General features: G+C 58.9%; 2 protein-coding genes across 2 annotated transcripts; one reads left to right on the forward strand and one right to left on the reverse strand.

Annotated features, from left to right (window-relative positions):
- Positions 1-799: 799 nt before the first annotated feature.
- Positions 800-15,723, reverse strand: POLRMT (RNA polymerase mitochondrial). The gene is made up of 21 exons (XM_036399572.1): positions 15,666-15,723; positions 15,004-15,099; positions 13,944-14,563; positions 13,109-13,239; positions 11,884-12,070; positions 11,327-11,476; positions 11,045-11,212; positions 10,545-10,715; positions 9,503-9,742; positions 8,129-8,908; positions 7,708-7,830; positions 5,969-6,091; positions 4,960-5,139; positions 4,769-4,855; positions 4,384-4,497; positions 3,766-3,815; positions 3,396-3,494; positions 3,015-3,087; positions 2,459-2,541; positions 2,017-2,096; positions 800-1,445 (listed from the first exon to the last, which is right to left on the reverse strand). Exons 1-21 carry the CDS (start codon positions 15,721-15,723, stop codon positions 1,396-1,398), a joined length of 3,663 nt encoding a protein of 1,220 aa, XP_036255465.1. The 3' UTR covers positions 800-1,395.
- A 598-nt stretch (positions 15,724-16,321) lies between these two features.
- Positions 16,322-20,040, forward strand: FGF22 (fibroblast growth factor 22). Its single transcript, XM_036399694.1, has 3 exons — positions 16,322-16,604; positions 19,145-19,248; positions 19,471-20,040. The coding sequence occupies exons 1-3, from the start codon at positions 16,322-16,324 to the stop codon at positions 19,663-19,665; spliced, it is 582 nt and encodes a 193-aa protein (XP_036255587.1). The 3' UTR covers positions 19,666-20,040.
- Positions 20,041-21,462: the final 1,422 nt, after the last annotated feature.

Raw genomic sequence — 21,462 nt, forward strand, 5'->3', positions numbered from 1 at the left:
CCTGGGGCTGGGGCAGGCACCTGCTGAGCGTTCCAGGTGCCTGTGCGTGTGTTGTGTGTGTGTGGTGTGGGTGTGCGTGCAGGTGTGTGTGTGCACGTGTGCCTCGCTGCCTCGCACTCTGGAGCCTTCCACATTGAATGTACCGCGAGCGCGGGGCCCGCGCCAGCCCCGGCACCCTGCGGCCGAGCAGCCGGAGGGACAGGGCCCCACTCCAAGCGTCCACTTTCCCATCCAGCCCATCCTGTGCAATAAACGTCAGCAGATGACAGAGCTACGCACGACTCCGGCTCTGCTTCTTCGCCACCGTCCCTCCCCGCCGCGCCTCCCGCTCCTCATGCCCGCCCCGGGAGCCGGAACATTGGGCACAGCCCCAGCTCAGGCTGTGGGATGCAGCTTTGTCCTTTGAAGAGCTGTGTCCCTTGCCAGGAAAGCCACAAGGTGAAAAGCCTCTGCCAGCTCCAGCAGCAGCCAGGAAGAAGCTGAGTGTGAGCCTGTGGTTATGGGGCACAGCTCCAGCTGCAAGGTGCAACTATCTCCAGCACCAGCCTGGTGGAGAGGAGGTCTGGGAAGCCACAGTCCAGTGAGAAAGGGAGGGTCCTGGCTGGAAAAGCTGCAGTTGGTCCCTGTGAGTCCAGTTCCCGCTGTAGCTGCACTGGCACAATTCCATGTTTCTGCTACAAAAGCGTTTTCAGAATGTGACACCCTGTGCCCTACCAGTCAGCAGAACAGGGCCAGACTGGAAGGCAGCAATCCCACCTCCCCGTGCCCCTGGCAAAGATTTCAGAGGACACAGGTCCCATCTTGTATTTCAAAAAAACATTTTATTTACAATATTATACATGTTGACCCCCAAGTTAGTGGTTTTCCCTGCCTGAGCCCCAGTGAGCAGCAGCAAAACTCATCCCTGGAAAAGAGAGTGAAGAGCAGAGGCTGTGCTATGGAGAGTGAGGACAGTGCCCAGAGCTGGAGCAGAGCACAGAGCAGCACCTGCCTTGTGGCCAAGAGCAGGTCAGTTGCCTGCCATGCCAAGTTTGAGCCCTGCTGGTGGAGAGGGAAGGACAGGGACAGCTGCTCACAGCACTGGGGTGAGTGAGGGCTGAGGGGAGCCACCCTGGCTCCTGCCACCCCTTTGCCCCCAGCCCAGAGCTGCAGCCCTCTGCAGGGCTTGGTGTCCTCTCCCCGTGCTGGGACAGCAGTGACAGCAAACACTGCAGAGCCCCTGTCCCCCAGCAGCTGCTCCAGCAGAGCCTCAGTTTGCCCCAGCACCTCAGAGTGAGGCTGGGCTGGAGGCTGCAGCTTCTTCCCCATGAGATGTGGGACAGAAGAGCATTGCAGGCCAGTGCCCAGCATGGCTGGAGGTCCAGAGGTATCCCAGGGCCCTGTGGGCTGCCAGGCTCAGCTGAAGAAATACGTGGAATCCATCACTTGCTTCAGGTTGAATTCACCTGAGGGGAGCAAAGGAGAGGTCAGAGAGTGAGGTGGGGATGGACAGGGGGAGGGAAGTGGCTTCAGTGCACGAAGGATCCCTGTCCCTGGACTGTGCTGCCCATGGAGCCACTCCAGAGAGGTCAGGCAGAGCCAGATGGCCTGGCAGATACAGGGCTGAGGGATTAGAAGGAGTTAAACTAATTGCCTTAATCCCATTGCATGTATATCATCTAGATCCTGGCAATTACCATGCCGAGGCCCTCGCTCCCCATCTCTGAGCAAATGCTCCTGGTTGGAAACAGATGGGAGCAGAACAAGAGCAGGATGGGAAGAGCTGGGTCAGCCTGGGGGGAATCCCAGGGACGCAGTGAGGATGGCAGGGAGCACTGACAGGAATGCTACAGGGGAATGTGGACATGCTGGACTGCTCTGCCCCATGGCTCTGCACTCCAGCATAGGAGAGGAAACCTGATCCAAGGAGACAGCTCTGGCTTTTTGCCTTTTGGTGGTTTTGGGGGCCACTCCATCTCATTCCCCTTGTCTCCAAAATGCTCCTGAGCTCTGCATGTTCCTGTCCCATGCTCCTACCTGTCCTGGGGACATTTGACAGCTGCTCCTTCAGTCTCTTCTGCCAATGGGCTATGGGCTCTGTGCTGGAGCTGGATGAACTAGAAGGAAGCAAATAAACACAGGTTATCTGGAACCAGGCACACCCTCCTCTGCCCCCCAGTGCAGCTCCTGACAACAGGATTCAGCTCTTCTAAAACAGACCAGGCACCCCAGAGTGAGAGCAGGAGCCCAGCCCCAGCAGCCCAGGGCAGGCCTAAGGCTGCCAAACCCTCCCCTGGTTCTGCAGCAAGAGGGTGCAGAGCCCTTGGTTTTTACAGAGCTGTTGAAGGTGATTTGGGTGTCAGGCAAGAAGGAAGGACAGCTTCCCCACAGAGCAACCCCCAGGCAGGTGACACAACCTGTGAGCACCTGGACACGGCCTCTGTGAGGTAGAGGGGAAAATCCTACAGGTCAGGAATACCTGCAATACTTCTCCAGCATGAACTCAGACAGATCCTGCAGAATCTTCTCACTGTGCAGAGCCACAAACTGCTGCCGACAGACCTGACCCAGGGAGACAACAGTGAGGTGCAGCTTAGCAGGTGTTTTCTCTCCTTCCAGTGACAGGTCAGAGGTGAGGGGCAGGGAAAGCACCAGGAGTGGGAAGGGGGGGCTGCCAGACAAGGGTGAAGGGAATCAGCCTGGGGAGGTGTGAAGCACAGGTGGACCCTCATTAGCACAAAAGCCCTTGGGAAGGACCCAGGGCAGGGCAGGGGCACTGACAGCCAGAATCTGTGGAAATAGACCTGTTTAGTGCCTGTTTCCACAGATTCTCCCCACACACTCCCTGCAGAGTGGGAGGAGAAGGGGCACCAGGAAATCAGCTGTGACCGCCAGCAAACATCCCAGGTTCACCTCTCCTCAGGGTGAATCAATCAGCCTATGGAGCATAGCCCAGGGGAGGCGAGGCCTGGCATGGGCCCAGAGCACAGATCAGCAAGATCTTGCTCCCAAGGGAGCCAGGAGGACACTTTTACCTGGTTCATGACATCCACGGTGAGCGCGTGAGTCCAGTAGCAGTCGTGGACTGAGACAAAGGTCAGGCCCTTCCTGGGAGGGGGCAGAGGTGCCATGAAGCAGAGCTGAGACCCCTCTGTGTGATGGACCCACCCCATGTAGAACCTCTGGCTGGGACAGGAGCATCCCCACACAAGAGGGGGACTCCCAGCACAGCAGCTTTTCAGAGGGAGGCTCCCAATCCCAGGATCTCCCTGTCCTTGTCCTGCTGCCTCCTTTCCTTCTCTGCCAGAGGCCCCAAATTCCCACCCACCATGGACTCCTAAGTCCCATGTGATTCTTTGCCCCAAAATTCTCTCCCAGGAGAGTTCTGAGCCAGGTGAGAGCTGCCCACTCCCTACCTGAGGCAGTACAGTGCTGTGAGCATCATGTGTGTGGAGTCCAGAGAGTGGATGAAATTGGGGGGAAAGGCATTCTTCTGCTTCACAGTGTCAGGTTTCCTGCAGGACAAAGCAGGCCACAGAGGAGCTGGGACATTTCAGGGCCAGAGATGACAGCAGTGGCACAGAGATAGTGACAGCCCAGCCTGGGGATCAGGGGCCTGCCCTGAAGGGGCCCAAAGCCCTGCTGCTCTGTCCAGCTGTCTGCAGCTCAGGGGCAGTAAGAGGAGCTCTGTCACTCCTTGACAGCTTCCATTATAGGAAAGCCTTGTCCCCAGAGCACAGGCTGGGGCCAGCAGGGGTGCAGTGCAGGCCATGGTTTTGTACTTACTGGCTGCTGTTGGAGGTTTTCACACTCAAGCGCTGCATGCCACAGTTCAGCTGTGGGGAGAGAGGGCACCAGTGTCACCCTGCACTGCCTGGCCTGGCAGCACGCAGGGCTGGGCACTGCCCCACCCCTCTGGAGAGGGGTCTGTGTCTTTCCAGAGTGTCCCAGCACCACAGCAGCTGCCACTGCCCAGTGACACTTTGCCCAGCTCCCCTCCTGAGGGTTCTGGCAGGCATCTGAACCCCTTCACCCTCTCAGGGAAGGGCTGCTGGAGCTGGGCTGGGGGGCTGTGAGTCAGCACAGCAGCACGTGGGAGGTGCCAGCACTGAGACTGAGTCACAGGAGCCCTGAGGAGGCTCTCAGAGCGGGGAACGGCCCGTGCCCCAGCTGCCTGAGTGGGATGGAGCCACAGAGCTTCCTCACCAGCTCACCCACACACTCCAGGCTCTGCAGGGAGCCATGAGGCTGGAGGATGTGCCTGCACTCAGGGATCCTACCTGCTCTGCAGGCTCACCCACCAGTGATGCCAACCTGCCAGGCCTCAGCCCAGGCTGTCTTTTCCCTGCTCCCACCATGGCACAGGGAGGGTGGGGGCCACGAGACCTGCCAGTGGACACTCACCACAGTGGACCTGGAGCGATAGTAGGGCTGGATGATGGGCAGCCCCAGAGGTGTGACCCACTCCACTGTCCGGCCCGACTGAGCGATGAGCTTGGCACTCTCTGTCAGCCAGTTCTTGAGAAAAGGAGAGGAAGCAGCTGGAGTTAGTGTGGAGCTGGGAGACCCCATCCCCTCCCAGCACAGGACAACCTCACTCCTGCCACAGAACTCCCCAGGGCTTACTGGGGTGTTTGGCACAATCCCACACCTCTGGGCTGGGGCAGGAGGATCCTCTCTGGGCCAGGAGCCAGGAGAATCATCTCTTCCCATGGAGCATCCCCTTGTCTATGTATAAATGGACAAGGGAAGGAGAAAAAGTGGAGGTAAAGGGCAACAGGCTCCTTACCTGGATATCTCGAGTCGCTGAGAACATCTCCTTGATGCTGTTGAACACCTGCTTCACCAGATAATGAGATGCTTCCCACAAATACTCCTGGCACAGAGCAGAGGCAGAGAGCCATGGGTCATACAAAGGGACAGCCAAAGAGAGGAAAGTGACAGGACCCAGGGAGGGGGGGACACACAGAGGAATGCTACCTCGGGGAACTCATCGATCTCCTTGAGGCGTTTCTCGATCTGCAGGCGGCCGCCGTAGCGAGTGACGCCGTACACGACCGTCATCACCGTCTGCTTCACCACCTTGCGGCTGATGAAGCCCTGCAGCACCTGGGCAATCTTCAAACCCCTCTCAGCATCCTTCTTCCGAAACTCCTCCACCTGAGAGGGTGCCTCTGAGTCAGGGCTGGCACGAGCCGCGCTGGCTGGAGCCCCCTCTGGGGTTGGGGACCCTCCCAGCTGGGCACTGCCTGGCTCAAGCTCCCACCAGGATCCCTGCAGCCAATTTTCCCCACCCTGGATAACAGAAGGCACCTGCTGAAGGGATCCAGCATGGATAACAGTGCCTGCAGAGCCTTCCCTGCTGCCTCAGCACTGTCCCTTGGTGCCAGCTGGGACAAGGACACGGCTTGACTGTGGCTCAGAGCTTGGGGTCTCCTGCCTCTGCCCCCCCAGTGATAACTGAGCAAGTCCTGCACCCCCATGAACTCTTCCTGCTCTCTGGAGAAAACCTGCTGAGACCCAGATGGGAGATGCAGGGTCCAATGCCAGCTGAATGAGCCTCTCAGCACTCTCCCAGTGGCAAATTTCACATCATGTCTTGCCAAAGAAACCAAAGACTTTGTAGCAGGACCAAGGCTGAATTTCTACCCACTCCCTCCAACTCAGCTCAAGGAAGAAAAATCTCATAACCCATGGGCCAGCCAGCTGTGACCAAGGGATGAGGAGCATCCCTTGCTCTCTTCCACCTCTCCAGCCTAGTTCTCCCAGGCTTCATTCAGAACAAGTGAGGACAGCAGAAATCAGAGGGGATTTCTCCATGAGGACAGATCTCCAGTCAGATCCACTTGGGGACAGACAATCCAGCTCATGCCTCCCCAGCTCTCTGCACACTCATCCCCACCTTTCCCCTGGGAGGTGTCACCCTGTGCACACCAAGAGGAGGAGAAACAGGTCCAAAAGGACCCTGTGTGTCCCCACAGAGCCTCACCTGCTGGGCCACTGCACTGTAGACATCCTGAGGGAGCCCACAGGGCACCAGGTTGACAGAGGCAGCGCCGCTGAGATCCCGGCCGAGCGCTGCATAGTGCTGCAGCCCATTGCAGGAGCCATCCTGCAGGGAGAGCACCAGGGAAACAAGGGGTTAATGCATGGACAGAGCTCTGCTCATCTGCCCCCTCCCCATGCACAGCTACCCTGGCCTCAGGTGGTCATTATTTCCCCTCCCCACTCTTCAGAGCAGTGACCATCTCCCAGCAGTGACCATTGCCCTTCTGGACAGGTTTCCTGCCTGAGTCCAGCCCTAACTGCTGTGAACTGTGAGGTTTAAAGGCAGAAACCTCACATCACCAACTCTGTGGGTTTCCAAAGACATCAGAGCTCTGTGGAAACACTGAAAACCAGAAAATTGGGAAAACACCAAATATGTCTGGGATGCTAAAAGCAGCCCCAAGAGCCAGCAGTCAAAACAACCTCAGCAGTGGGATCAGAGGCAGGAAAAGGCAAGGCCAAGGCAGAGATCCCTCAGGAAGCCCCAGCTGGCTCTGAAAACATCCCTCTGACAGAAACCAGCTGCCACCCAGATTTCCCAAAGCTGCATCAGAGGCACAGTGAGTGCCTGCCACAGCAGCTGCCCTTGCAGCCCTTCTGGAAGCAAGAGCAGCTTGGGTGAGACAGACAGGATCTGAATGATGGTGCAGGAAGATCTTGGCTCTCCCCAGGCTGCAGTGGCAGTGATGCTTCTCAGAGATGTGCTGCTATTCCTGGCCCCCTGTGCTCAGGATCTCCCAGATACCCCAGGAACTGTCAGGTTCCTCAAGCAGGGCCCCCTTTCCCCTGCACCCTCTCCCCACTCCCTGCAGTGTGGAAAGGCAGCACCTGCACCTGATGGCTCTGTTAATTGAGCACTGATGACTCAGGCTGAACGAGCCTCTGGTACCCTCCAGAAGAAGTCCCTGCTGATGATATTTCATTAGCTGCACCCTCCACACACACCCCCAGCTGCTCTCTTGACCTTTTGTTGTCATCAAAATATCAAACCTGGCTGTCTCATGTATATTCCAGGCTATCACTGCTGCCCTCCCCATTCAGTCATGGCCACTTGATCTCCTCATAAGAGAAAGGAGCAGCCACCCCTCACCCATGGCCACTATCAGCCTTGTCCCTGTGCAGCCAGGGAGGACAGGTGCCTTCAGGGAGCTGAGCAGCACATGAGCAGGCACAGGGCACATGGTAACAGGTCATCTAAGGTGGTGGACAACCACCTCTGTCCCTGTGCCCTTCCTCAGAGTTCCAGACCTGCCATATTGGCTCTTGCAGAGCTGCTTGGCTTCAGGCACAGAGCAGGAGTGGAGAAAGGCCTCCAAAGCACAGCTCTGAGCACTCCAGCCAGCCAGGTGTTGCCCTGCTGGGCCAATTTCCAGTCCTGATCCTGTGGCTGCAGAAGGTGACACTGGCTTGGCTCTCACCCTGCAGCAGCTGCCAGCGAGTTCCCAGCTGGGCTCTGCTCAGGCCAAGGGAAGTGAGGCAGCCCTCAGATGTTCCAGCTCATGGATGGCTGCAGGCAGCAGCAAATCACCAGAGTTCTCATGCCAAAATGCCCAACACTGCTTTTCCATTCCTAAGAAAACCCAGCCACGTGGAGCAGGGATTGCAGAGCTGGAGACCTGGATGCTCCTTCCCTGCCCTGCTGAGCCTCACACGTGCTGTGAGGATGTGCCAGGCTCCTACCTGGTGAACTGGGAAGTGAGAGATGTAAGCTGCTGGGTCTGGGGACCTGGAGGCTTTGGCGATTTCCATACAGCATGCCAAGGCTTGCCAGGGCTCATCAGTGTCCATCCACCACTTCCTGCCCTGGGAATGAGAAAGGCCAGGCTGGTGGGAGCAGGCAGTGCTCCTGTGCCCCACAAAGCACAGGCAGGAGCCCCTGAGCACCTGGGGTACATTGGGCACAGCACCTCCTCCCACCATGCCTCCACTTCCCTAGTTTTACATCATGTTTTCAGACAGGAACAGGTTATTTAGGAATTTAAGTTATTTAGGAAGGCATTGCCTTCTCCCTTTTTACCTCTCAAAAATCTTTCATAATGTTTTTGTTCCAAAAAGGATTCTGATTTCCATTTTGTTTCACTTCCCAGAAGCTCCCACGTACCGTGAGCGGGTGGTCAGCCGAGTCCAGGATGTCCTCCATGATTTCATTGGCATAGTCCAGCCTCTCCTGCAAGGCATTCTTCTTCTTCAGCCCTGTCAGGTTGATGAGGTGGATCTTCAGCCAGTCAAGTCCCTTGGGGCCCAGCGGCCTCCCCTCTGCAAACAGCAGGATGGCCCTGGTGACATCGTTCCCCAGGTGGTTGAAATAGGGTGGGCATGGGTAAGTCCTGCCACGGAAGTCCATGTTGTGAGGGAACCAGAACACCTTGTCCCTGACATAGTTGGCGATTGAGAGCTTGTAGAGAGCGTCCATGCGCAGGCTGTGCATCTCTGCAGCCTTCTTCTTGCACAGGAACACCTCGTGCTTGAAGGACTTGCTCCAGGTGGAGGAATTGCCAGGAGGAGTAGGAGGCTTGGGAGCCTCAGAGATGGGTGGTGGGATGTCCAGCTTCTCATCCCCTTTGTCATTGAAGATGGAGATGATGATATCCAGCACTGGCTGGTTGATCTTCCAGGCACAGTTGCCCAGTTGGTTCAGGGCATCCAGCACAGGGTGGAGGTTCACCAGGGGACACTGCTCCAGGAGCAGCTGGTGGTGGGTGGTGTCATCCATGAAACGCATCAGCTTGGTGTCATTGAGGACAAAGGCACCAAAAGTGGGGGAGGTCCAGGGCACAGGAGGGCACAGCATGGGCATGGCAGAGGAGTTGAAGGTCAGCGTGGTCTCTGCAGCGTTTGACACAAGCTGCGAGAAGATGGGATGGGGCCTTATCAGCCCGACCTGGAGAGGAGGATCAGCAGCAGAGGGTTAGGGCTGGAGTGTGGGAGAGCCTGTGGTCAGTCAGCCATTCCACAAGGATCATGCCAAGTAAGGTTAAACCCTTCTTACCTGCCAAGGAGAGGTAAAACCAGCGAGAACTGCTAACTCTTGTATCTGAGTATAAAACCTCAGTCTCCTTCCTTTCAAAGGATAATAGTAATCCAATGGTCTTAGGAGCCACTCACCTTGGTGCAAGTCCAAGTGAAAGTAATGGACCTCTCACTAGTCCTAAACACATTCATCATCTTAACCCTAGTAACCCTCTCCACCCCCATCCTATTTCCACTTCTATCCAACAACCTCAAAACACCCCCAACACAATTACAAACAAAATCAAAACTTCCTTCCTTCTTCATCAGCCTAATCCCAATAACAATCTACATCCACTCTGGAACAGAAAGCCTCATCTCCTTCTGAGAATGAAGAATCAAGGGCTCCTCAAAGCATCCCTGAGTAGAAATGGCAGCAAGCAAGGACAGAAAAGGGCCTTGCAAGGGTCTGATTTTGAGGAAGGGGTGTCCTGCACAGCCCTAGAGCCCCCAGGATGAGGCTCACCTGCCAGTTACTGTAGAAGGAGTAGACGTGGTAGAGGACAGGGATAGGCTTGGACTCCAGGCGACGATTGAGGATGTTCCTGGGCACCTTAACAGCCTTCACCAGGAGCTCCAGCATGTGCATGCCCAGGCGCATGAGGAGCACACACGGCCAGCTGCAGGTCTTCAGGTTCAGGGAAGGCCCAAAGCCTGCTTCTGCCACCAGCTTCTCCCAGTATTCCCGTGGCAAGTACTGTTTAGGCTGGGAGGTGGAGGGAGAAAATGGAGTCAGCTGAAGGAGATCAATCTACCTGAGATATGGCCCTGAGAAGGACTCTCCTATCTTTGTGACCTCAAAGGTCCTTCCTGATAGGGGTGTTTGGGGAAGCAGGGCTGAGGAGGCTGTGTCACAGCCATCTTTTATGAAAAAAATCCTTTCCTTAGGATTTTTTCCTCCTGAGAAGCTGAGAGGCCTCAGGAACAAAATGTAAACACTGCTTATCTGCTGCTGTGGAATGCAACAGGTGGATCTGGGATTGGTCTCATGTGGTTGTTTCTAATTAATGGCCAATCACAGCCCAGCTGGCTCAGACTGTCTCAGTCAGTCACAAGCCTTTGTTATCATTCCTTCTTTTTCTATTCTTAGCCAGCCTTCTGATGAAACCTTTTCTTCTATTCTTTTAGTATAGTTTTAATATAATATATATCATAAAATAACAAATCAAGCCTTCTGAAACATGGAGTGAGATCCTCATCTCTTCCCTCATCCTAAGAGCCCTGTGAACACCGCCACAAGGCTGGGCTGAGCCCAACAGTGAGAATGGGAACAGTGGCACTGCACCACACCCCAGTGCTGACACCCTGGTCCCACATCATCCTGCCCCTCCTGCCCAGACTGCAGACCTGCCTGCCCCTATGAGCACCCAGCTCTGAGAACAACCTGCTCACCTGGTCCTTGATGTGCCCAGGGCAGCAGGCTTGGCCCTTTTCTCCCCTCTCATCCTCTCCTGCCCTGCAAAGCCCAGAGCTTTCCTGCATGGGATCCTGGCTCCAAGGGCTCCTACCTGGCTGTCCTTTGCCAGCAGCTGGATGTAGCTCTCATAGATCTGCTGCACCTTCTCCAGCTGCCCACTGTGCAGCTTCCTCTGGATGATGTACCTGTCGTAGACTTTGGAGCCCAGCTCCCTGGCCAGGACTGCCAGGGACTCACCTTGTGGAGACAGATCATTGAGGATCTGGGAAAGGGGAAGGCAAAAAGGGTCTTAGGAAGGAGGAACAGAGAGATACAGCAGAGAGACAGAGCAGGAGTTAAAGCTGCTGTGCAGGGAGCACAGAAAGATGCTGATTTCTATGATACTGAACAGATGGTGAGGAAGGAAAAACAACCAGGACAGAGCATGGATTTCTCTGGCTGCTCTGCAGAGGGAGCAGACAGCCTGCAGCCAATAACCTGGTAAACCTCTCAGGAAATCCCAATTCTGCTCAAGTGGGACATTAGTGCTCTGTGACAGCCCCACGGCTGATAGCCCAGCCCCACTCCTGGGAGGGTAGGGCAGGCTCCTACCTGCAGCATGATGTCCACATACTCCTCATCTGGCAGCAGACACAGGTAGGGGTAGAGGACGTTGTACTTGGACATCCTCTTGGGCCTGGCCATGCTGCGTTTGGAGCTCTGCAGGGCCTGGAGGATGGCATCACGCCACTGCGAGCGGAGCGTGCCCAGCAGCTCGCGCTGCAGGGAAAAGGAAGGAAGAGAGCTGGTGAGCATGAGCTGCCCCCTCTTTAGCTCATGGACCCTCAGCTCTCACCCACAGGTCCTCAGGGCTGCCCCAGGGCCGAGCTTTACCGCTTTGATGGCCTGTGGGGTCAGGGGCTTGGCTGCCTCCACCGACTCGATGGTCACGGTGTTCTTCAGCTCCATCTCCAGCTGCTGCTGGAAGCGCTCCTGCAACTCCTTCACTGAGAAATCCAGCTTGGGGTATGAGCCCATCGTCTCCTGCAATGGGAGAGAGGCAGTGGGAGGAAGAGAAGCCATGCTCATTCTCCCAGCTTCCCTGCAAGAGGAACAATGGTGGTACAATTGTGGTACAATTCTGGGTTGAAAGCACCGTGCTGGGACTTCTGGGTCTCAGACTTCTCTGGCAGACAAACGCCAGAGGCTGCTCTGCTCCTGTGCTATGGCCAAGCACCTCCCCAAGCACCCCCTCCCATGCATGGAGGCAATCTCCAGCCTCCTGTTTTGCTGTTCCCCTGTAAGGCTGTTAGTAACATCATCCATTTGATGATTTGTGTGGGCTATTGGGCAGAGATCAGGTTAAAAAGCTCTTTCTTTCTAGCCCTCCCCTGGGCTGCACCTAAGAACACCTGGCCAGCTTCAACAGTTCCCTGAGCGCTGTGGCTTACTCTGGAATAGAAGTCCTGGAGCAGAGAAGACTTGCAGATCTTGGTGCTGGGTGGAGGAGGCAGCTGGTAGTTGGGCTGGACAGTCCTGACAGCCCGCAGCACCATCTCCTTCTCATCTTCCTCAAACAGGCACTTTTGGAAGAGCTCATCCACATGGAAGCCACTGCTGTTCAGCTGCTGCAGGTACCTGAGGAGGGGCAGACAGGACAGGCTTGATCTTCCCCAAGGGCCTGAGCATGTTGTACAAGAGCTGCCTCAGCACAGCCTGTCCCACAAGGTCACCACCAGCCTCAGGTTACAGGGATCAGGTGTCCATCCCTCAGCCGGCACTGCTGCAGAGCTTCCTGGGCAGGGAGGCCACTGCAGCTGCCCACAGGCAGCCCCACAGCCTGTGCTGCCCTGACACAGCTCCACACGTCCAGCACAGCCACTGCCAGCCCCCTCAGAGGCATCTGACTGGAGATATTCCCCTGAAGGCATCTAGAATTTGTCAGCAGCCAAAGGACAGAGAGCAGTGATACATCCCTGACGTTCACACTAGTGCATCTGAAGCTTTCTCCATCCTCTGGAGAGGAGCTGGCTGTGCCTCCAGCCTCAGGCACTGCCCCCAGGCCCAGCCTGTGGGATCTTCCAGGGCTCTTTTAGCTGCTCCCTTTAGCACTGACACTTTCCTGTCCATGAAATCTACCATCTACAATCTTGCTATCTTTAGCACTGACACTTTCCTGTCCATTATCCTCTATAAAATCTACCTGAATCTCCTGACCAAGCTCCTCTGGAGAGCCCTGCAGGAACCAGCTATGTGATTGAGCCCACCAAAATGGGCAAACCCCACAGAAGTATACCATAAAAACAAACAGAGGAGCCATAAAAACAAACCAAGGAGCCAAGCCATTCCCACCAGGCAGCAACAGAGGGGCCAGAAGGAATGAGATGCCTGGGATGGGTGTGGAACCAAGGAATTCCTGACTGGAGAGGGCCTCTCCCAGCCCAGCTCTGGGGGGAACAGTGCCTGTTCTCACCTTCCACATCTCCTCTCCCTGCACAATCTCAGACAAACACCCCAGCAGCTGGGGGTGGCAGGGAATGTGCTCCACCCACACCAAAATCTGGCCATGAGAAGTGGCTCAGAGCATCCAGGTGGGCACAGCTCTTCCTGACCCCAACCCTCTGCATCTCCCAGCTCTCCAAGCACAGCAGATGGAGCACCTGAGGCAGGTGTTACCTCAGGATGGCTTTGGGAGGTGACTGGCTCCGGCCCGTGCACTCCAGGGCCGTGGCGTAGGAGTCCAGGTTGGGCTGGAGCCCAGCAGCCTCCAGGATGGAAAACAATCGGTCCAGGCGGTTCAAACAGCCCTGCAGGAGAGAGAGCAGGGAGGCTGTGCACACCAGGAAGGAGGCTGTGCACACTGGGAAGGGAAAGGGACTGTGGACACTGAAAAGAAAAGGAGTGAGAAGGGGAGAAGGCCGTGCACACTGAGAAAGGAAGGAGACCATGGACATTGAGAAAGGAAGGAGGCTGTGGTCACTGAGAAGGGAAGGAGGCTGTGCACACTGAGAAGGGAAGGAGGCTGTGCACACTGAGAAGGGAAGGAGGCTGTGAACATTGGGTAGAAGGCTGTGCACACTGAGAAAGGAAGGAGGCTGTGAACATTGGGTAGAAGGCTGTGCACACTGAGAAGGGAAGGGGCTGTGCACACTGAGAAGGGAAGGAGGCTGTGCACACTGAGAAAGGAAGGAGGCTGTGCACACTGAGAAGGGAAGGGGCTGTGCACACTGAGAAGGGAAGGGGCTGTGCACACTGAGAAGGGAAGGGGGCTGTGCACACTGATACCAACAGCCCCAAAATCCCAGCTCCACGCCCCTCTACTGCTCAGATTTAGTCAGGTCTACCCTACCCTTTCCCCACTCCTCTCAAAGCTAGTTCACATGGGTCTGTGGCCTCATGCCAGCAGCACTGCTTGGACACTTGCTGAAGTGACAAGCACGGGTCAAACCAGCTGGAGGCTCCTCCTCAGGAGCCAGCCCCTCTCCCACCCGGAGCAGCCAGGCTTTGGTACCTTCCTGGCCCAGATGCGCATGACGATGTTGAAGGCACCCACGTCCAGCACCTTCCTCTTCACAGGGGAGCTGTGGCACAGCAGGAGGTACCTCTCAGCCTCCTCTGCCTGCTGCAGGAACAGGAAGCACTCCAGGTTGGCCTGGATGGTCTGCTGCAGCACCTGCTGGTTACTCTTGTCCTTTGGCATCCTCTGAGGCCTCTTCAGCTCTTCAGCTCCCTTCACTTCCACCACCCTGGGCTTGTTGTGGGGGCTGCCAGAGCTCTGGTTCCAGGCAGTGGTTGCTTTCATCTTTGGGATCTTTGGGCTCTTCATGGTTCTTGTGTTGGGTGTGGCCTCTGCCTTGGCCTGGCTCTCTAGACCCAGCTGGGAGGCAGCACTGGGCAATTCCTGCTTCATCTTTGGCTGCTGGCTGTACATCTCCTTCTGCAGCTTTTTGGCCCAGGTGCTGGACCGAGCCAGGCCATTACCCTGTGCCCTGGGAATGGGCTGCTTCTCCTTGGGGCCAGGGACCACGGCCTCCTGGTACTTGTCATTGTCCAGTGCAGCCAATTCCACTTTGCTGACTGTCACCTCTGGGATGTTACTGCCCTGGAGCTGCTTGGCTCGAGCTTTCAGCACTAGTGGGAAACACAGAGGTGATGGGAGACAGGGCACAGCAAAAAGCTCTGTCCTGTCCTCACCCTGGAAGTACCAGGATCATGCTCAGAAAAAAGAATTCACACAAGAACTTCATCCCTCCAGAGATACCAACCTCTGTCTCCAGAGATCTACCTGCAAGCTGGAGCCCACCCCAGCATCCCAGGAGCCCACCCAGCATCCCAAGAACCCACCCCAGCATCCCTGGAACCCACCCCAGCATCCCTGGAACCCACCCCAGCATCCCTGGAACCCACCCCAGCATTCCAGGAACCCACCCCAGCATGCCAGGAACCCACCCCAGCATGCCAGGAACCCACCCCAGCATGCCAGGCACCCAGCAATGTCACTGCCAGGGAAAAAGCAACAGCCCAGGTTGGTCTGCCTGTTGTCTGCTCACTGCATCTCTCCCAGCACCCACCTTCCAGCAGCTCTGTCCTCTCACAGGGGCCATTTCTGTTCGCCTTCTCCTTGGTGCTGGCAGAGGAGTAGCTCCTGAAGATTCTCCATGGAATCCCTACCATGAAGAACGCAAAGGGGTGGGGGGTCAGAGGAAGATTGGAAGCTCCACACCCTCAAACACTCCCTGTCCCCCACTCTGCCCCATGGCCCCAGCTGGACACAGCATGGACAGGGTGACTGAGGGATGTTTCTCAGCTCAGCTGCTCCAGCAGCAGCACAGGAGGGACAGGGCCACCCCTCAGCCCCTGGAACCAGATGCTCAGAAGGAACACGACCCCAGGGACACCACAAACCCCAGCGCTGTCAATGGGGTGGCAGCACCCCGAGACCCCCAGAGCATGTGGGTGCTATCCCCCAGCTAGGACACGACCCAGAGCCGCCGAATCAACCCTTTGGAGAGCAACAACATCCCACAGCCCCCAGTCTATCCCTGGGGTGCTCACGACTCAAAAAAGACCCCCTCATCTTCCAGGTGTAACCCACAGAACGCTCAGAACCGTGAGACGTCCCGGCCCAGCTCCGTCCGCACACTCGCGCCCTGTCCTGCTCTCCTGGTGTCCCCGCCGGTCCCTCCATGCCCCCTGGAGCCCCGGTGTCCTCCCGATCCCCGTTCCCACTCACCGGGCCCCCTCAGCCCGCCCGGGCCCCTCAGCACCGCCCGCAGCCTCAGCAGCGACATCCCCGGGCCACGCGCGCCGCGCGCCCCCGCGCATGCGCCGCCCCGCCGTGGGGCACGCCGGGAGCGCGAGTCCCGCCGCGCAAGACTACAGCTCCCATGGTGCAGCGCGGCCGCGCTCTGCGCCCCCTGGCGGCCGCGGCGGCCCCGACGGGGTGGGCCGGGACGAGCGCGGAGCCCGGGACACGGCGGAGGCTCCGGGAGGTGGCGGAGCCCGGGGAAAACGGTGGAGCCCGGCTGACCCGCGCCTCCCGGCCCGAGCTCGGCGCGTCTCAGGTCGGGCTAGAGATGGACGCCACCCTCCGCAGGTTCTGAGCCACAGCAGCCTCGCGCCCTCCGCCTCTCCCCGCGCTCTGTGCCCGCGGCGCTCGTCCCGTGCCCGCCCATCGCGGCTGACGGCGGATACCGGACTGTGCCGTCCCCGCGGTGGTGGGCGACTGACCGCGGGCAGTGACCCGGGACAGCCGTCGGGACGCCGATTTATGAATGGGAGGCACCGCCCCGGTCCCCGCCCCGCCCCGAGCCGCCACAGCCCCGCCCCGAGCCGCCCATCCCGGCCGCTCGCGCCGTCGGGGCCGGTCGCCTGTCGCCCGCCGTGGCCATGGCCCATGGCCCGTCGCCCGCCTGTCGCCCGCCGCCCGCCGCCATGAGGCGCGGGGGCCCCGCCGCCATCGCCGCCTGCCTGGCCGGGGCACTGGCCGTGCTGGCGGGGCCGGGGCCGGGGCCGGGCAGTGCCTCCGGGACCGGCCGGCGGCCCCCCCGCAGCTACGGGCACCTGGAGGGCGACGTGCGCTGGCGGCGGCTCTTCTCCGCCACCCGCTTCTTCCTGCGCATCGACGGCGGCGGCGGCGTGGAGGGAACGCGCTGGAGGGAGCGGCCGGGCAGTGAGTGGGGACGGGACCGGGACGGGACCGGGACGGGACCGGGACGGGGTCGGGGACGGGGACGGGGACGGAGGAAAGCCGGGATCTGGGGCCGCCCCCCGCCCACGGCGGGCGAGAGCGCGATCGCGCCGGTGCCGGTGCTGCGGCGGAGACGCCTCGGGTCGGCGACGGGACCCTCCATGCCCTGCCCGGGGAGGGCCCCTGACTCTTCCCTCTGGGGAAATCTCAGCCAAAGTGCCCGGTCCTCCGGAGGCACGAGATCGGCGGGTCCCCGTTGTCTCCCGGCGCTCCGGGAGCGCCCCGGCACCGGCTGCCCCCGTCACTGCACTGTGGGAGCCGTGAGAGGGGCGCGGACACCGGCGGGCACTGCCCGGGCACCCGGCGTTGCTTTCTCAGCGGCTGGGGGGTCCTAGGAGGTCTCTCCGGGGTCCTTTGTCCCATCTGGTCCTGCCAGTTCACGATTCCCCCTGCCCTGCATTCCCCAGGGATCGGGAGGATCTGATCGTTCCCCCACCAACACACTGGAGGGAAAGAAGGCTGAGGAGGAGGAGGGGGGATGTAGGAAGCTTTGTGGTGATGCTGATTCCAGAATGGGGCATCTGTCCGATGTGGGACAGTAGAGCATCCCCGTCGGAGGGGACCATGGAGCAGCAGAGCAGGTTGGGACTCAAATTAGCAGGCTGGGCAGAGGGACAGAGTCCCCAAGGACGTGGCAGGGCTGCAAGTGCTCAGGTATCAGCTGCCCATCGGGGTGCAGGGTCTGAGCCCCTGGGACAGGGATGGGGGCACCAGGCTGGCAGGACAACAGCTGGACAAGGAGGGGGATCTTGGGGGCCTTGGAAAAGATGCCCTGACAGGGTGTTGGGGTTTGGGCAGGAGGGCTGCAGCACCCCCAGCCCATGTCCTGCTCCAGCAGGGGCTGCCCCATCTCCCAGCCAGCACAGGACATCTCCCAGCAGCCCCAGGACACGGCAGCCAAGCCCAGCCCAGCCCAGGGAACCCTCCTGAGGTGTCGGAGGCTGTCGGGAGTCCCGACCAGGCACACTGCCAGCACAAAGCACCCCAACACGTTCCCTCCATGGTGTGGCCATGGGAGCTGGCAGGCAGAGCAGCTCCGGGCTGTACACGAGGCTCACTCTGCTTATCTGTGTGCGCCTGGGCTGGGCGCGGGCTCTGCTCCACAGCCCTCGCAGAAGCTGCTGGACCAGCCCCACTGGCAGCTCTAGGGTGGCAGGGGATCTTCCAGGGACTCCCCCACTTCAAGCCCTGCATCTGTCCCAGCCTCCTAGAGACCCCTCTGGGGCTGAGTGAGAAACTGGGAGCACTGGGAGCTGGCTCTGGCCAGGTACTGGGCAGGCACCTGCAAACAAAGGGCAGCAGAGCCGGCCGGAGCGCTGGGAACAGAACGGGGTTATTTTTAGAAAAGCACAAGTCCTTATAAATAGCAGCAGCTTCAGACAGCGATCAAGTGGGATGAATTCACAGGCATTCGCTCAGTCAGTGCCCTGTCAGTGGCTTCCCGTGGCAGCAGCACTGAAAACCCCGGGGGAGCTCAAACGCTGCCCCGGTGCTGTACCCACCCTGTCCTCCTGCAGGCAGGTGATGCCCAGGGAATGCCAGCAACACCGGGAGATTGATGAAAGCCCTTTCCCAGGGGCTGCAGCCCCCACGCTGTGTGTCCTCCCACCCTGTCCAGCCCCTGCAGTGGTGCCCAGTGGCCGATCCTGCTGTGGCTCCAGCCCTTCCTGCTGCCCTGCCCACATCGCTGGACATTCCTTCTCCCCTTCCCACTGTGCCTGGCGGGCAGCGGCGCTCGGGGCCGGCCGGCGTGAGGCAGTGCAGGAATCCAGAGGCCCCGATGATGCTCTGGGTGTTTCCCCGTGCCAGAGCCGCTGGTCTGACCGCATGCCTTTCCCATTAGCGGCCGAGCCGGAGCTCGGCGGTCGGGGCACACACACACGCCAGCCCAGCTGTGGCTCCACAGCCTCCCCCCGGGCTCATCCTCATGCCCTGCAGTGCTCACAGTGCTGGGAATGGGGCTGCTTGTCCTCGTTTGTGCCACCAGGAAATTGGGCATCCATGGACAGCGCTGTCCTGGCTTATTTCTGCCCCACAGAGCTCTGCTGTGTGCCTTCGTCCACCATAACAGGATGTGTGTTGTTGCTGCCACCCCCATGCCCACTCGGCCCTTTCAGTGCCCTGCGGGAGGCGGGTCAGGGCCCCGGGGCACCGTGCTAGGGATGGATGAACGGGCAGAGCTGCCAGCGAGGGGAGGACACACACGAGGTTGTGCTTGGCATCACTCCCACTTCTGGGAAGTGGCTGGACCCTGGGGAGGAGAGGAGTAAAGATCAAACCTTGCTTGGATCAGAGGTTCCTCCTCCCACTCCCAGCTTGGGCTGCAGCCCTTGTTCCTCTGCTGCTCTGGATGAGGATCAGCAACTCCCTGTGTCTAGGAGGACACTGTGCGCACAGAGCCAGCAGGGGCAGGGATGTCTCCCGTCCCTCCCTGGCTCATGCCGCGCTTCCCTGTCCCGCAGGCATCGTTGAGATCCGGTCGGTTCGTGTCGGCGTCGTGGCCATCCGGGCGGTGCACACCGGATTCTACCTGGCCATGAACAAGCGGGGGAGGCTCTACGGGTCGGTAGGTCGGACGCTGCCTCCTGGGAGGGACTGCACCAGAGTCACAGGCTCAGGGCAGGCTCGGAACAGGCTCCTGCTTTCCCATGCCCTGACCTGCACCCACCAAGCCCCTCTGCCCCCAGGGGATCAGGGAGGAGCCAGGGTCCTGCCCTGCCCCACTCTTGGGGTCCGAGGGGCTGCAGCTGAGCAGAGCCACCCCTCACCCCCTTCCCTCTCCTGCCAGAAGGAGTTCAGCCCCAACTGCAAGTTCACGGAGCGCATCGAAGAGAACGGCTACAACACCTACGCGTCGCTGCGCTGGCGGCACCGCGGCCGCCCCATGTTCCTCTCGCTCAATAGCAAGGGCCGGCCACAGAGAGGGGGCAGGACAAGCCGGCAGCACCTCTCCACACACTTCCTCCCCATGCTCGTCAGCTGAACACCGTGGGCAGCTCCAGACGGTCCTGTAGGAAGAAAAAAAACCAAAAAACACACAAACAAAAAAAAAAGTTATTTTATTTATGTACATATCTATTTTTTTGCTATTTATTGCTTTATTTTTAATGCACAGCAGAGGAGGGATGTGGAAGGTAGATGCTCCAGACTCAGCCGTGTGGGGCTGTGGTTCTCCCACTGTTCCCAAATTCGCCCTAAACCAGGACAGCCTGGCACAGGGCTGGTGTGGTGCAGCTGGGGAACACGACTGGAGCAGAGGCCAGGATCTGCTAATGGCATCTCTGCAGGGCTGGGATGTAGCAGCAGGTTGTCTGTGTCCGAGCTTCCGTGGCAATTAAAGCTGTGTTGTGGTATGGAACAGGAGCAGGTCTTGGAGCTTTGATGGCGAACTTGGCTTGGAATGGGAGGGATTGGCTCCTGTGTGGTTGTGGCTGCAGCCACCAGTGTCACTGCTGCCCCTGGCAGGGAGCCCAGCTGGTCCTTTGCCACATGCAGCTTTTCACTGACCCCCACCCACCCTGCAGGAAAACAGTCACGGTGGTTCAGTGGCTCAAAGGAAGGAGCAGGAGCCAGCCCAGATCCTCAGGCAGACACAGCTCCAGGGCTGTCCCTGGCCACAGCCAGTGCCAGTCAGTCCTGCAGCCCAGCTCTGCATCTTCATTCCCAACAAAACCTCAGCTGGGACAGCGGACAGTGGTGAGGAGCAGCCCCTCAGCTGGAGGGCAGCATGGCCAGGAATAGCACCTGCACCTCAGTGTGCTGGCCAGGGCACATCCCTGGCAACACCTCACAGCTGCTGTGGCCAGGCCCAGCATCCTGGTCACTGTCACGTCAGACAGAGCAATGGCCCCAGCAAAAACCACCAAACTCGTTCCATTTCTGACCCAACCAGCTCCAAATGAGTCTGAGAGGGAACAGCCACTGTATTAACCATGTGCTGACTGTGGTGAGCCCCTGCCAGGTGGGCAGCACCTGCCATGCACCCACCCAGGACTTTGCTCAGCCCACTTGAAACCTCCCTGAGTGCTGCTCACACATGAGAAATCATCCCCAAGCACCTGGGGGAGCCAGGACCCCCTGTCACAGCTGAAATAGTGGGAGAGGGAAGATTTTTCCAGGTCTCTTTGTTTTGGTGACTAAACAGCAAAGCCTTTCCTTGGTGTCGGGTCAGCCAATGGACACGTTCAGGTTCAGCTGAGACCTTCTTGCTGCCACCCACCTCAACAGCCCAGGCTTCTGGCTCAACCCCTGGCAGAGGATGAGCCATTAACCCCGACACACCAGTCCTGAGATAAACCCTCCTGGCAGATGAAAGGCGCCGCCACACTGCCCGGCCAAGCCGAGGAAGAAAAACAGTCCTGGCAAGTCGGTCCCTGCCAGCCCCCGGCCCTGGCACACAGCTGGGGACACTCTCTCCAACAAACCAACTTCTTGTGTTCTGAAATGGCTCAAGAAATACCAAACCATCCTTCCCCCTCCTAAATGAGGTTCATCTCTTCTCAGGAAGGTCATGGAAGGGGGCCAGGTGCTGGGGTGATGCTGCTTTAGAAGAGACACCCAAGCTCTGCTTGAGCCAGCACCTTCCCCAGCAGCCCCAAAAGCCGAGGGAGAGGCAGGGAACCCCCCCAAACTGTCAAACCCTCCACCCACTTCTCCCATGGGGCCAGGTTCTCCCTGGTCTGCTCTGGTCTCTGCCACAGAGCAGTCCCAAATGTGGTACCATCACAGACCCCCAGCCCTCTAGGAAACCTCCTGACCACCTCAAGTCCCTGTGAGGGGA

The sequence above is a fragment of the Molothrus ater genome, chromosome 26 (assembly GCF_012460135.2).
Source record: "Molothrus ater isolate BHLD 08-10-18 breed brown headed cowbird chromosome 26, BPBGC_Mater_1.1, whole genome shotgun sequence".
Taxonomy (NCBI): Eukaryota; Metazoa; Chordata; class Aves; order Passeriformes; family Icteridae; genus Molothrus; species Molothrus ater.